We start from the raw sequence: 15,201 nt of genomic DNA on the forward strand, positions 1-15,201 counted from the left end.
GGAGAGGAGGAGAGAGGAGAGGAGGAGAGAGGAGGAGAGAGGAGGAGAGGAGCAGAGGAGGAGAGAGGAGGAGAGGAGGAGAGAGGAGGAGAGAGGAGGAGAGGAGGAGAGAGGAGAGAGGAGGAGAGAGGAGGAGAGGAGGAGAGAGGAGGAGAGAGGAGAGAGGAGGAGAGAGGAGGAGAGAGGAGGAGAGGAGGAGAGAGGAGAGGAGGAGAGAGGAGGAGAGAGGAGGAGAGAGGAGGAGAGGAGGAGAGAGGAGGAGAGGAGGAGAGAGGAGGACAGAGGAGGAGAGGAGGAGAGAGGAGAGAGGAGGAGAGAGGAGGAGAGGAGGAGAGAGGAGGAGAGAGGAGGAGAGAGGAGGAGAGGAGGAGAGAGGAGGAGAGGAGGAGAGAGGAGAGGAGGAGAGAGGAGGAGAGAGGAGGAGAGAGGAGGAGAGAGGAGGAGAGGAGGAGAGAGGAGGAGAGAGGAGGAGAGGAGAGAGGAGGAGAGAGGAGGAGAGAGGAGGAGAGGAGGAGAGAGGAGGAGAGGAGGAGAGAGGAGGAGAGAGGAGGAGAGAGGAGGAGAGAGGAGAGAGGAGGAGAGAGGAGGAGAGGAGGAGAGGAGGAGAGAGGAGGAGAGGAGGAGAGAGGAGAGGAGGAGAGAGGAGGAGAGGAGGAGAGAGGAGGAGAGGAGGAGAGAGGAGGAGAGAGGAGGAGAGGAGAGAGGAGGAGAGGAGGAGAGAGGAGGAGAGAGGAGAGAGGAGGAGAGAGGAGGAGAGGAAGAGAGGAGGAGAGAGGAGGAGAGAGGAGGAGAGAGGAGGAGAGAGGAGAGAGGAGGAGAGAGGAGGAGAGGAAGAGAGGAGGAGAGAGGAGGAGAGGAGGAGAGGAGGAGAGAGGAGGAGAGGAGGAGAGAGGAGGAGAGAGGAGGAGAGAGTAGGAGAGAGGAGAGAGGAGAGAGGAGGAGAGGAGGAGAGAGGAGGAGAGGAGGAGAGAGGAGAGAGGAGGAGAGAGGAGGAGAGAGGAGGAGAGGAGGAGAGAGGAGGAGAGAGGAGGAGAGAGGAGAGAGGAGGAGAGAGGAGGAGAGGAGGAGAGAGGAGGAGAGGAGGAGAGAGGAGAGAGGAGAGAGGAGGAGAGGAGGAGAGGAGGAGAGAGGAGGAGAGGAGGAGAGGAGGAGAGAGGAGGAGAGAGGAGAGAGGAGAGAGGAGAGAGAGGAGGAGAGGAGGAGAGAGGAGGAGAGGAGGAGAGGAGGAGAGAGGAGGAGAGAGGAGGAGAGAGGAGAGAGGAGGAGAGAGGAGAGAGGAGGAGAGAGGAGAGAGGAGGAGAGAGGAGGAGAGAGGAGGAGAGAGGAGGAGAGAGGAGAGAGGAGGAGAGAGGAGGAGGGGAGGAGAGGAGGAGAGGAGGAGAGGAGGAGAGAGGAGGAGAGAGGAGGAGAGGAGGAGAGGAGGAGAGAGGAGAGAGGAGGTGAGGAGGAGAGAGAGGAGAGGAAAGCCCTGGAGAGAGGTGAGAGAAGCCAGGGAGGCGGGGGGACCTGACAGGAGCCTTGGAGGGCAGCCAGGGAGGAAAGGAGCCAGAGAAGCTCCCCCAGGGGAGGCAGGCAGAGCAGGGGGGACCACGGGGTCCCTGGCAGGGGGCTGGCGGAGTTGGGGAACCCCAGGTTGGAAGAAGGTCAGAGAGAGGAGGAGAAAAGAAAGGCTTGTGGGAAGCTGACTCAGAGGGGGGTCAGGGCCACAGCCATTGGTAAATGGGGGAGGAGACTGTGGGGCTCCCTGCTGCCTCCTGAAGCCCCTGCACAGTGTCCCCGAGTAGTGCCTGAGCTGCCTCCAGCCCCGCCCGTGTGGGGAGCTGGGAAGGAGGGGAAAGTTAATTTGAGGGTCTCTGCGTTGCACAGCTCCAGAGAAGAGCAGCCCCATCCTCATGTAGCTGGAGATTCCTTTTGGAATTGTACAGTGCTCAGCCTGTGCAACCTTGCATAGCAGCCCTGGGTGAGAAGACACAAAGTTGCTGCAGTGTTTAACTGCCCGTAGGCTCTCAGAGTGAGGTGTAGACTCAGGGGTCCAGGAGGGTTCCTGGTGGGGACAAGAATTGATCTGAGCAGGGCTCTGGGTCTGGATGAGGTGTCAACAGGAGGGGAAGGGCCTTCCTTGTAGAGGATGGCTTGTGCTGATGTGCAGAGGCAGAGGAGAGGGAGGAGCCGAGGCACCCAGGCGAAGTCTAGTGGGGCCTCCTAGTGGGGCCTCCTAGTGGGGCCTCCTAGTGGGCCTCCAGACAGAGGAGCTCACCCTCCATCCAGAGGCGCAGAGGCCAAGGCTCACTGCCTCCCCTGGTCCCCCAGGCTTCGTGGCCTTGAGTCGCCCCTTAGCCTTCACCTGGCCCCAGGCCTCCCCAGGGGAGGCTCCGCTGGTTGTCAGGAACCTGAGGAGGATGTTCCTCAGCCGTCACGGGGAGCTGGAACCGGTGCGGGAGCAGCTGGGGCCAGGTCGCGCCCCTCTGCCCCGTCCCCCGTCGGTCTCCCCAGCCCGCAGGCCTCCCCCTGCCGGTTCTATCTGCAGGGAAGGGGCCGCTCTGAACCCGCTTCTCACCTCCTTTCATGGGGCTTTGCCGGCCCTTCCCTGGGCTCCTCAGAAGTGAGGCTCAGGGGAGCTGGCCACGGTCCAGGTCACAGTGAGCAGCTCCCTCCCGCCGGCAGCCCCGGGCAGGGGCATGGGGCTCTCCGACTGTGGGCACAAGCCTGGAACCAGAGGCCCGTCAGACATGTGCTGCCAGGCCTGGCCTTGTCCCCAGCTCCGGGCCAGGTGTCCCAGCTCCCAGCTCCAGGGTCGAGGATAGGTAACGGGAATGTTCCATGCAGCGGGGACACGGGGTGCGACAGGATCCCTGCCACGCGGAGTCGGCCTCCTCCTGGACGAGTCGGCCAACAAGTGCCCGAGAGGAGCTCTGAGAAGGGACAGGGGCAGGGCCACACTGGACAAGAGAAAGGAACGGAGATCAGAATGACAGTCGCCCCCCCCCATGCCAACACCCGCGGGGCCTCTCCCCCAGGAACAGGAAGCTCATGGCCCTGAGGCAGGCAGGAAGCACGCTGGTGTGTTCCTGGAAATAAAGAAATGAAGACAGGCCCTGGGAGACTTTTCATGATTTGTGGGGTGCAGCGGGCACCTGTTACCATAGAAACGCATCGTCCTCTGCACGGGGAGAGCGGAGCTGCCTCGTTGTGGCACTCACCCCTCGGGAGGTCTTACACCCATTCTACAGTTAAAGAAACTGAGGGTCAGGGAGGGGCAGCGACTGGCCGAGGCCACCCAGCCAGAAAGGGAGAAAGGACTGGGATTTAACCCAAGGCCGACTGCTTCCAGAACGCGGCCTCCTGCCGTCCTACCCCTGCGCGTCTGTTCTTTGCGGTTAGTGCGCTTCTTAAATGGGTGCTGTGCCCGCGCCCACGCACGGACCACAAAGATGCATCAGACAGGGGCCGAGGGAAGGCTGGGCGTCCGTGTGCACAGGTCCGGGTTCCAGTGGGCCGGGGCTGGGGCGGGGGCTTGAGGGGCTGACTGAGGAGCGGGGACTCCGGCATCAGGGCAGGAGGGAGCACAGGACCCAGAGGACGCGGTTTGGACCAGGGAGAGGGTGCTCCGCATGGGCCTAGGATGAGGGGCGGTGGCCGCAGCAGGACGGCTCTGGAGGAGCAGGACGTCAGCTAGCGAACTCACGGCAGGTGTGGGGGGAGATGAGGACAGAGGGGCACCCGGGGACAGGCTGTGAAGGGCCCTGAATGTCAGGTGAAGACGTGAGACTTTATCCTACAGGTGTGGGAAGCTTTAGAAGGTTCTAGAGGGAGGGGAAGTGCTCAGATCTAGGGATCAGGCGCTGTGCAGACAGACTGGCCGCCTAGGAGCCCAGCCCCGTTCCCACCAGTCCCCGCCCCACCATACGTCCCCTTTGAACATCAAAACCAGGGACCCAGCCAGGCGTGGTGGCACACACCTGGAATCCCCGCGGCTTGGGAGGTTGAGGTGGGAGGATCCCAAGTGCAAGACCAGCGCTCAGTCAGTCACTTAGTGAGACCTGTCTCAGAGACAAAGAGGGCTGGGGATGTGGCTCAGCCAGGGTACCCCTGCTCAATCCCAACTCCAGACCCAACCAAACCAAGACCGGGAATGTCTACTTGGGGCCAGAGACAGGGAGCACCGTTCCACCCCGCAGCGGGGAGTGGCTTGGGAATTGGGGGAGACCTGGGCTCAATCACTGCAGTGTGGAGCTTCAGTCTGCCCGCCTCTAAAACGGGCATCGGCATCGTGGTTGTCCTGGGCTCACCCCAGGGGCCTCCTGTGCACCCAGTTCTGGGCTCCGTGCTCCAGCTCGAGGGAGGAGTCAGTGCTTAGCACCTCCCACATTCTTGGTGCCCTGGACATGCTGTCCTCCCTCGTTCTGCAAGCAGTGCCCACCACACCCAGCTTTCCAGGCATGGGGAGGGGCGCTGAGTCAAGGTCAGAGGGGACTGAGCAGAGAGGCACCCTTGATGGGTGCCACAGGCAGCACTTTGTGTCTGAGCAGATTTCCGCCCCTGGCAGCCTGGGGGGTGGGGGGGCTGCGCCGTTCAGCCTGCTGCGTGCACAGTGCGCACAGCGTGGGACACCAGTCTGTGCTATTAACTAGCCCTTCGTGACCTAGAGCAAAAGGATCTGGCTTCTCTGAGCCTCAGTTTCCTCATCTGTAAAATGGGAGTGGTGAGGCTACCTAGGAGGATCTGAGGGGCCCATGCAGGTGAAGCCCTAAAAATAAAAAGCAAGAACTGATCCATGTTTCACATTACACATGCTTTAATGTGTCTAAACCTCACAGCCAGCCTGTGAGGAAAGTCTTAGTTCCATGTTTAAGAAAAGGAAACCGAAGAACAGAGAGATTAAGTGACTTGCCCAAAGTCACACAGCTAGTTCCAGACTAGGCAGAGGGGTCTCAGATCCACACTTCCCATAGGCCTTCCCAGGCCCCCCTTGCACATTTGGGCTAACACACATGTGTCTGCATGCGTGTGCATATTCTCACACGGTCCCTCCCACCCCCAGCTGCTCCAGTTCCTGGCTGAGTAATGAGAAGCAGGAGGGTGGATCTAAGCAGATCCTCTGCACCCACAGCCACCTCCTGGACTCAGTGCCACCCACCCAGACACAGACGCACGCTGGGTGGGGGACTCCTGCGCACACCCTGCCAGATCTTTCTGAATCATAATTAGAACGACAATTGCTTCCATCGCGGGGTAATTTTCCTGGAACTCAGCTGGACGTCCTGTGGGCTGTCCGTCCTCCCAGCAGCTTGAGAGGCAGGATCAACGTCTCCGTTAAGGCTCAGAGACGCAAGTGACTTATCTGGGGACAGAATGGACCTGGCTACAGACCCAGGGCGGAGCGGCTCCCTCTTGAGCCTTTGCCATTCCACACATACACACACACACACACACACGTCACACATATCACACACACACACACTCTTGTCACAAACACACACTTTCCACCCACACAGACCAGACGTGCAATTAGTGCGTGTACCTGCACGTGAGGTGCGCCAGCCCCCTGCACCCCCACACCTGCCAGGCCCCAGTCCTTGTCACATTCAGAAACCTCCCACCCTGCCCTCCCCCTCACTCTCGGGGTCCCTGGAACAGAGACACCTGGGTCCAGCCAGCCAGCCGCACTGACCGTAGTTCAAGTCTCCACAACGGTCAATGGCACCTGCCCCTTGGCCTGGGGCAGCTGTCTCCACTTGGGTCCGGCTCAGCCTTTCCTCTCCAGGAAGAAACAAAAGAGAAACACTGGCGGTGGGGGTGGAGAAGGGAGGGGGAGAGGTCTGAGCAGAGGGGGAGGAGAACCAGCCAGATGCAGCTGAGCCGCTCCCCAGCCCCGCCCTGGCCTGCAGCCTCCCTCCACCCACAGAATCAAGAGCGGCCTCCAGCCGGGCCATGCTCAGAGCTGCCTCCTTCCTCCTTGAGACCCAAACATCTGACAGGGCCAGGCGACTGGAGGCAGGGGGCAAAGAGTCCCAAATGTAGGTTCAGGGTCCAATTCTGCCACAGAATCACTGTGCAGCCCTGGGCATGGGGCACGGCCGGCCCAGAGGGCGACTTTGTGTAAATTAGATAAAGCCCCCAGCCCACCTTGAGCAGGTACTCCTGGGCCCAGGACTCAGGGCTTGGCAAATTAATCCCTCTTCCCCACTTCAGCCGGTCGGTCCACCTGCACAGCCGCCTCTGCATCCCTAGGTTGGGCAGGTTTTCTCTCTGAGCCTCAGTGTCTTCATCTGCAAAGTGGGGAGATCACATGGGTCTTACAGGACGCCTGGCAGGATCCTCATCTGTCTCCCTTGCCTCTTTGTCCCCGTGCCTAGCACAGAGCAGTACAGAGAAGGCACCTGGAGTGGGGGGTGGCTGGGGAGAAGGCCAGCTGCAAGCCAAGGGTGCTGTAGGGGAGGCGTCACCATCTTGTGTCTGAATCTCCCAGCTCAGTGGGACCCAGGCCTGCCAGGGGCAGGAAGACGGTGGGCTTAGCAGCGTAGGGCAGGAAGGAGTGTTACAGCAGGGATTCGGGAGACAGGCTTCTTAGGCCCACTGTGTGCATGTGCACAGCCCTTTACAGTTTGCCCTGTGCCTTCACTCCCAATATGAAAAGAATAAGTAAGGACTGCCACCAAGGCCGGCTCCTCCTCAACCCACACCTGAGTTCTTTCCAGAGGCAAAAGGAGTCTTGTCAAAGTCACAGAGGCAGATGAGCGAACCCAGCTGACCGCTCTCTGACCCCTGCAGCCCCACGGGGTCACCGTCTCCATCAGGTGGAGAAACTGAGGCCTAGAGATTTTGGGCTGCGCAGCCAAGAGCCCATTGAAGAGCATCTCGGCCTTTGGGCTCCCAGCAGCCAGTGCTTCTGGTGTCCTCCCTCCCTGGGACTCAGTGGCCCTCTCTGGGCTTTGGGGGAAGGGCCCTCCGCCTGGGGGAGGGCCGCTGGCTGGGCCGAACCGCCCCGGGCTGCTTTGTCCGGGCTGCACAATGGGCCTGCGCCTGGCTCTGGAGGTCTTTGTCTGTGGCCAGCCCGGCTGTGCGCCCCGCCGCGTTATCAGCGCCGGGAAGCGGCGCCCGGCGCTGGCGGGGCCTCTCTGGGCCGCCGCCGCCCGAGACATGTGTTGGACACGGGCCTTTCAGGCCGGGAGCCGCCGCACAAAGGCCCGGGAAGAAGGCGGAACAAAGGGCTTTTTCACGCGGCAACTGAAAAGCCGCAGATTAGCGCGGAGCTGCGCAGGCGGGAGGAGCCCTGGACCTGCCCGGCCCTCCCCGCAGCCCGACCCCGGGGAAGCCACAACTGCCCCCGCTCCCACTCACAGCCCTCCCCCAGCCCCGCGGGACACGCCAAGCCCTCGGATTCGGCGCCCGAGGGTCCCCGCGCCCAGCCCTCCCGCTTCCCATTGGTGACTCTCTGCACCCTTGACCCTTCCCTGGGCCATTTCACCCGCCGCTGACCCACTGCCCCGAGTGCCTTCCCCAGCCCTTCGCCATCAAGCCCGGGGCCACCTATTGTGGAAAGGCGAGGCTGGGACCTGGGACCGTGCCAGGCTCGCTGCCTGTTTTCAGAGGCAGCGACCGTGGGGTGCAAGTCACCATCAGCCCTGCCCCGGCGGAGGCTCGGGAAGATCGAGGGACAGCTGGCCCAGGCCACCCGCGAGGCCGACCCAGGGCTCCCTCCCTGACAGGGTCTCTGCCCTCCGTATCTGGGGCAGGCGGCGGGAGGGGTCCGTGCGCCGGGCTCCAGGGGCCTGGGGCACCTTCAATCAGCCCCGCCTGCCTTCCCCAGGTACGCCATCGACCGCGCCTCGGATTTGGACCAGATCTTCGATATTGATGAGGACACAGGCGCCATCGTGACCGGCAAGGGGCTGGACCGCGAGACAGCAGGCTGGCACAACATCACAGTGCTGGCCATGGAAGCCGGTGAGCTGGGTGACACCACCAGGGACACACAGGCGGGCAGAGGCTGAGGGGCGGGTCCAATGGCTGGGGCGGGGCCAAGATTGAGCTGTCAGCCAAAGTCTATGGGGCGGAGCCAGTGTTGGGGGCGGGGCCAAAGGTAAGCAGAGGGGGTGGCAAAAGCTGGTCCGCGGAAATGAAGGTCCCAAGTCAAGGGGATAGGGCTGGTTTTGAGACCAGCTTTCTTCTCTTTTATTGAGCAATTACTTGCCAAGCCCTGGTGCAGGGCCTGGGAACACAGCCTTGACAAGACAGAAAAGTGCCTGTCCTCATGGGAGACAGCAAGGCCATCAGCAGGCTGAGAGAAGGGGTGTGCATGACGTCAGATGATGTGAAGTGCTAAGAAAGAACCAGGGGAGAAGAGCAGGGCAGGGGCTTGGAAGGAAAAGGGGCGGAGTTTCTCCCAGGGTGAGGCCGCCGGGTTGGAAGACTTTTCTGCAAAGACCTCAGTAAAGTGAGGGCGGCAGGCTGCTTCTAGAAGAGCAGCCCAGTGCAAAGGCCCTGAGGTGGCAGCCGCCGCTGGCCAGCCCTGCTAGGGGAGCAGCCAGGGGGCTGGCATGGCTGGCGAGGGTCTCAGTTGTCAGGATCACAGTAGTTGGCCGCTGTGGAGTCTTTAGACTCGGCTCCCCGTGAGACAGGAGTCACAGGAGGGACTTGAGCAGAGGAGGAACTCTGGTGGCCCCGCCTGGGGCAGTGCCCGATGCAGGCTGGACATCAGCCACGGAACTACCTTGGGGCTGACATGCAGGTCGAGAGACGGGGAGGGTCAAGGGTGACTCAGGTGCTGGCCTCGTCTCCCACACTGCAGACAGCTTGGCGCACTGAGAAGTTTCTGGAACAGTGTGTGTGCGTGCACATAAATGTGTATGTGTGAGAGAGAATTGGGCGCAGCTGGGGGCCTGAGTTCTGGGGTCCAGAAAAGTGAGGCTGTGGAGGTGAGGAGCAGAGGGCGCTGGGACTCGGGGGCACCAGGAGAGGGCACACAGAGCGCCGCCAGTCCTCCGCCTCCACCTGCTCCAGTGCGCACGCGCGTGCGCCCCAGGAGCCCACGGAGCCGCCAGGGGCCGTCACGCACCCGGCCCATTGCCCCCCGGGTTGCAGGTGGCAGCTCTGCTCTGCCGGGGCCCAGCTGCCCCTCCCGACTGCCGGTGCCTCCGGCTTCCAGCCCCACCAGCCCCTTCCAGGGCCGAGGAAGTCCCTGAGCTGAAGTCCCTTCCTCTCTTTCAACTGCGGTTTAAAAGGAGACACAAAGCGGGCTCCGACCTCAGCCTGCTGCTCCAGAGCCTTTGAATCCACTCCTCCTCCCCTTGGAAGTGGCTGGAGAGGAAGTGGCTGGACTGGGGGGGGGGCCGGGCCCTCCCCTCCTCCCTGAACCCGCTCCCTGGGAGCCCTGAGGCTCATTGCCGGGATGACAGCCTGGCTGGGGGAGACCCCTCCTCTCCCTGCCCACCGGACATGCCCGCCAGCCTGTCACCTGCCCGACGGGCCACCACCGGCAAGGCCCTTCTTGGGTCAAGCATTGCGCTCCTACCCAGTGGGTCTCTTTCAGAAAGGTCGGCGGTGCCGCCACTGGACAGATGAAATGGCGGGGGCGGGGCCCACCCCTGCACACCCGCTTGACGGGCTCGGCTTAACGCGCGTCCTGGGCTCCCTGCTTTCTCGCACGTACTTTTGTTGAATCCTGATCAGTAGCATGACCAGCGCCCATTTTACTGTTGAAAAAAATTGAGGCCCAGAGAATTAGGAGATTGGGCCAAGGACGGCCGTGGCAGAGCTGGGACCTGGAGGGTTTCCTGGCCTCTGCCCTCAGAGCCCCACCGCATCCCACCACCAACCCCAGCCACTAGCCACCGTGGGGAAGGAGGACTGGCCCCTGTCTCTGAACCACCACCCACTGGCCCTGCCCAGCCCTCCCCCAGGTGCTAACCAATGGGGAAATGAGTGGTTCAACCCACAGCGAGTGCAGCGAGTGGGGAGGGCTAAACAGGAGGAGGAAACAAAGGCTTGGCCTCGTGCTTGGGACCTAATAAATGCTCACCTAATGGCTGTCTGATGGCCTGGACTCCGCACATGACTTGAGCATGGACTCCGGGCACTTTAGAGTGATATGTCCAGATTCCCAGCCCCGGCCTGACTCCAGAGCCACCTCTCTGCCAGACCCCCCTTCCCCTGGTATTTCCTTGGTGCTGGCCCCAATCAAGAGCTGTGGCAAGTGACAAACCCACTCTACCTTCTTGCCATCTCCAGGAGATGAGTACAAAATTAGTGTCCCCATTTTACAGATGAGGAGACAGAAGCCCAGGGAGGAACAGCAATAGCCCCCCCAAAACAGAGCAAGTCCACGCAGGGCCAGGCCTGACCCTAGGTCTCCCACCCCCAGGAGCCAGTCTGAGCCCCAGCTGCAATGCCGCCTGGCCCTGTGTCCTCCTGTAGAAGTAAGTGTCCGTTTGTCGTTCTCAGAAACAGAGGGATTGTGGCAGGGGGGTCACAGCAGCCCCACCTGCTCCCAGGCATAACAAACACGAGGTGACAAGAATCAGAGGGGAAATATTTATACACAGCCGAGGAGCTTGGTGCGCACCTCAGAGAATGTCGCCCTCGGCCGGGAGCCGCCGCCTGTCATCCCAGATTACCTCAAAGCCTCCCAGCCCACTTAGTATGCCGGCCCCCCGCTCCCCGAACTTCTGAGTCATCCATTCTGCCCATGCAGACCTTCTTCCACTGACATTATCTTTAACGTTTTGTAATCATGAAATATTAATGACCGATATTGAATTTAAAGTACAATTTGTGTCTGAATCCTTCGGTGGAAAGGGCAGTTGTAAAGGGACAGTCTTCAAAGAGGCTTGGCGGAGTGGGGACTTGGAAAGGCGCACAGGGCAGGGCATGCCCAGGGACTGCATCCAGCAGTCTGGAGGGACACCGTCTAGCTGACCAGGACAGCAAAGCGTTAACCTGAACCAGCCCCGCTAGGAGCTCCCCCGTCTGGGTCACCCCAGCCAAGTCACATCTCACAACACTGGGCATTTCCCTTCCTGCCACCAAGCGCACTGCAATTTACAGATGCATTTATCTGCATATTTAGTGACTCCCCTCTTCCCCAGCAAACTGAACCTTCCCGGGGTCTCATCTGTACTTCCCGAGGACGGGGTCTCATCTCTATCTGCGACCTTCGGTACCCGCCAGGGCCAGGGGAGAGGGAATGAATATTTACGGAGGGGACAAATGAATGGGCTTGTGCGGCCAGTTAGGAGAACAGAGCAGCCTGGCGCGGGTGGCACGGCGCCCCTCCTCACTGAGTCTGTCCTCTGCTCCGTGTTGGCGGCTGTGCCACCTCATTGGGTCACTGCAGGAATAACCACTCGGTAACAGCAGCTTCTGCTTATTTAATGCTTATACCAGACACTAGGCTGTGTTTTATATGAAACATAACCCCCACCCCAGGGACTTGATGGCAAGGGCCTAGCATGGTGCCCAGCACCCAGCAGGTGGAACTAATAGTCAGGAAAGGCATCGGAGGCAGGTCACAGGCCTGTAATCCCCGAGTCTTGGGAGGCTGAGGCAGGAGGACGGCAAGTTCAAGGCCAGCCTCAGCAAGTTAGCGAGGCCCTGTCTCAAAATCAAAAGTATAAAAAGGGCTGGGGATGTGGCTCAGGGTGAAGGCCCCTGGGTTCATTTGAGGGGAGAAGGCGTGTCAGATGGTGGACCCCAGCCCCACCACACCCTCTCAGCTGGAGAGACCGGGACCCACCCAGGAAAGGTCTGTTGCCCATGAGGCTTTCTGACTCCCATCCAGTGGCCCTTGGGAGGCCACAGAGGGAGGAGCAGGTGGGAGCCGGGTGGCCACAGAGTGCCCGCTCTGTCTCCCTCAGCATGTCCCCATGTCCCTCTTCAGCCAGTGTTTTCTGAGGGCCTCTTGTCATCCACGCCACCAGCCTGGGCTGGGCACTGGGATCCGGTGATAAACATGCGTGGCCAAGGCCCTGGGGCTCACAGGAGAGACAGGCCAGCTGTCAGCTAAGGCAGAGTCCAAGGAAGGGGGCTGTGGCGTCCCTGGGGAGCAGCCCGTGCCTGGCCCACCCAAAGGGGGCAGCAGGAAGGGAGGCTCAGGGGCCAAGGAGGAGCTCTGGGCACTGCAGGCCAAGGCGAGGCGTGGCAGCCCCTGCCCATTCTGAGGACAGAAGGACAGGTGTGGCTGGAGGCTGGGCTGGAGAAGAGCTGGCCAGGTGGGCTGGGGGGGCTGAGGCTACTCACTGGCCCTCGAAGGAAGGGCCTTGGGCGTCCCCTGATGAACCCCACATCTCCTGGAGGTGACAGGGAGCCAGGGCAGGGCTTTGAGCTGAAGAGTCCAAGATCAGGTGCGAGGTCCCCATCGTTCCCGCGGGCTCCGGGGGAGCGCTGTTGGAAGAGACAGGAGGCTGCAGGGACTCGGGCATCGCCCCATGCTGGGTGCCCAGACAGGGCCTGGACACTGGGGGGAGTCGGGGAGGCTGGGCGAGGCTGCTCTGAGAGGTGGTGAACCCCATCCCCAGAGGAGCATCCGTCGGCCTGGGCTCTGGACTAGGGGACACCCAGGGTCCTGTGCCACCTTTCTCCTCCCCTCCCCCCAAATTCTGAGGATGCCATGATTTCAGGGCCCCTGCTTCACCCAGAACTCCTTCTCGTCCCAACAAGGTCAGGGCCTTCCCCCTCCACGGGAAAGCCAAACAGGAGGACCCTGGAGACGCAGAGAAGGGCTCCTGAGCCCCCTCTTCCCATGAGGCATGTGGGGACAGGGCAAGGAGTGCCAGGAGGTCCCCTCCCTGGAGCACCCCCTCCTGTCACCCAGTCCCCCCCTCCGCTCGCCTTGGCGGTGGGTAATTGGGATGATCAATCTTCCTGCCCATCTGGCCAGCTCCAATCCGAGCCTGGCGTTCAGAGAGGATTTAATTCCCTGGGGAAGGGGAGGGGCTGGGGGGGAGGGAGAAGGTCCCTGGGCTCCCCTCCCCCACCTCCTGCCTCTCCCCCTGCGGCCCGCCCCCACCCCCCTCTTTCTTCTCTCTGGGCATCTCTTTCTCTGTGATAGCCAAGGCGGACCACAACGTCCACCTCCACTTGTTTGGATGAGAAGACTCTGGTCCCGAGAGAGGAGCCAGAGGCCACGGCATCCCCTGCTTCTCAGATGGAAGGTCCCCGAGGGGTGCAGCCCCCGGGGAAGCTGTCCATTGGGAAGGCCTTGCTCTCTCCAGTCCCCTCCCCAGCATCCCTCTTGGAGCATGGGGCACAGACAGGGACACTCAGGCAGTGCACTTACTCAGAGCATCTTTATTAAGCACCTACTGTGTGCCGTGCATACAGCAGGAAACAATAGGGACAGATGTTCTGCTGACAGAGAGAAGGATGAGGAGAAGCAAGTTACGTAGGGACACAGAGGATGCTGGGGGACCGCTATGGAGTGACGTGAGGCAGGGACGTGCTGTGTGGGGGGTGGCGAGGGGAAATGGGACCCTGGGGAAGGGAGAGGGATGAGGTCAGGGAGCCAACGGCAGGGCAATCCATGGGCCTTGGGGGATGCCCAACCTGGCATCCTCTGAGTGCCAGGGCTGAGGGCAGTCAAGGAGAGCTTCTTGGAGGAGGCAGGACATTTGTTTGGGGTCTTGAAGGCCAGAAAGTTCTGGCAGCTGAAGACGTTAAGAAAGGCAGTACCCTCTGGTGGTCCAAAGCCCCCCACCCCTTGGACCCAAGCCGTGTTCAATTCCCAGGTGTCACTTGTTTCCTGCAAGAGAGTCGCTTCACAGTTCTGCCCATTTCCTCCTCCTTAAGACAGCAATGATATTAGTCCCTCCCTCCATGGAGCTGACAGGACAAAATGGGGCAGAACAGCCCCTGGACATGCTGGCTGCTGTCCATCGGGGAAGGAGCACGTTCCTCCTGGTCCCCTCTTCCTTCCCACCGTCTTCCAACACCCTCACACTCAGTTTGGTCCAGATGCCAGGTGAGTGACGGCCAGGGACAGGAGCGTCCTTGGAAGAGATCTGCAGCCTCCCATCCCACCCCAGGGTCTTTGCACGGGCCGATCCTACTCCATAGAACATCTTCCCTTTCCCATCACCTTTGCCTGGTTCCTTCCCAGCCAGATGGCATCAGAAGTCTCTCTTACTCCAGGACAGCACCTCTGCACCCCATCAGGAAGGACTTCCTGCCTGCTGCTTTCAGAGCCCCCAACCCTTTTCTCTCAGCTCTTGTCATAGCTAGGAGTAGCGTCTGTCTCGGCCACTAGACCAAGAGGCTGTGTTGTTCTTGCTCATGCTGTGTCCTTGGTACCAAGGAGGCTCTTAATCCACAGTTGTCAGCACAAACCACAAGCCTCAGTTCCAAATGGCCCACTCCAAGCTGTATCTGCTGAACTCTGTGCCCAGGGAGGAATGCGACCCGTCACGTGGCCTGGCCGGGCTCCTGCCCTGAGCTTGGTCTCCTCTGAGGTACCCACACAGCTGCCTAACCTCCTTGGTCCCCTTGGGCCCCCAGGGCTCCACCTGCCACCTCCCCAGATTCGTGGCGCGCCAGCTCACGGAGGACGCACCGGGCCAGAGCACGTTTAATTTTAATTTAGGAATCGGTTAAGGCTGCAGGCCTGCTCGGCTCCGGGCTGTCAATCAGCCTTCCTCGAGGCTGCATCAATTAGTTTAAAAATATTGAATGTAATTTTGCCTGACACAACATATTGCAGCTACTGCAAAATATAATTTATTTTAGAAGAAGAAATAATTAAACTAATTTGCATGTCAGTCAGCTGAACTGAGATGCCAAGGGGGGAGGCTGTGGGGGACCAAGTCCCTGGAGGGGCACCTGCCGCTGGGCACTGGGTGAGGTCAGCTGCTGGGTCTGAGCAGTAGCTGCCATTGAATGGACGAAACTCAGGCAGGAGAAGAGCCGGGTCCATTATATCTGGACCAAACACTTAGAATCGGGAGACTCGGGACCGACCCTGGGCCTAAGGCAGACTCACCTGACTTGGGGGAAATTCCCACCCCTCACTGGGCCTCAGTTTCCTCATCAACAAAATGGGTTTAACAATCCCCCCTCGGGGGTGTTTTGAGACTCACTCAAGGTCACCCATAAGGTGCTATAAATTGGCAAATCCTGCACAGTGGTCAAGGGTGGGCAACTGGTGGATTCTTTGTTAACAACACAAATTTGTAAGATGATGGACACAGAAATTATTATCAAACACTAACT

The 15,201-nt window shown here is 60.6% G+C and overlaps 1 protein-coding gene across 1 annotated transcript in view; it reads left to right on the forward strand.

The window, feature by feature from the left end:
* Cdh22 (cadherin 22) overlaps positions 1–15,201 on the forward strand; it is a 66,367-nt gene that overhangs the window by 38,635 nt on the left and 12,531 nt on the right. The window contains exon 7 of the mRNA XM_046433850.1: positions 7,811–7,947. Within this exon, the coding sequence (XP_046289806.1) occupies positions 7,811–7,947 (137 nt within the window). The remainder of the gene's footprint in view (positions 1–7,810; positions 7,948–15,201) is intronic.

Source organism: Marmota monax, unplaced genomic scaffold (genome assembly GCF_021218885.2).
Source record: "Marmota monax isolate L192 unplaced genomic scaffold, Marmota_monax_Labrador192_F-V1.1 WCK01_AAM20220418_F8-fsc00014, whole genome shotgun sequence".
Taxonomy (NCBI): Eukaryota; Metazoa; Chordata; class Mammalia; order Rodentia; family Sciuridae; genus Marmota; species Marmota monax.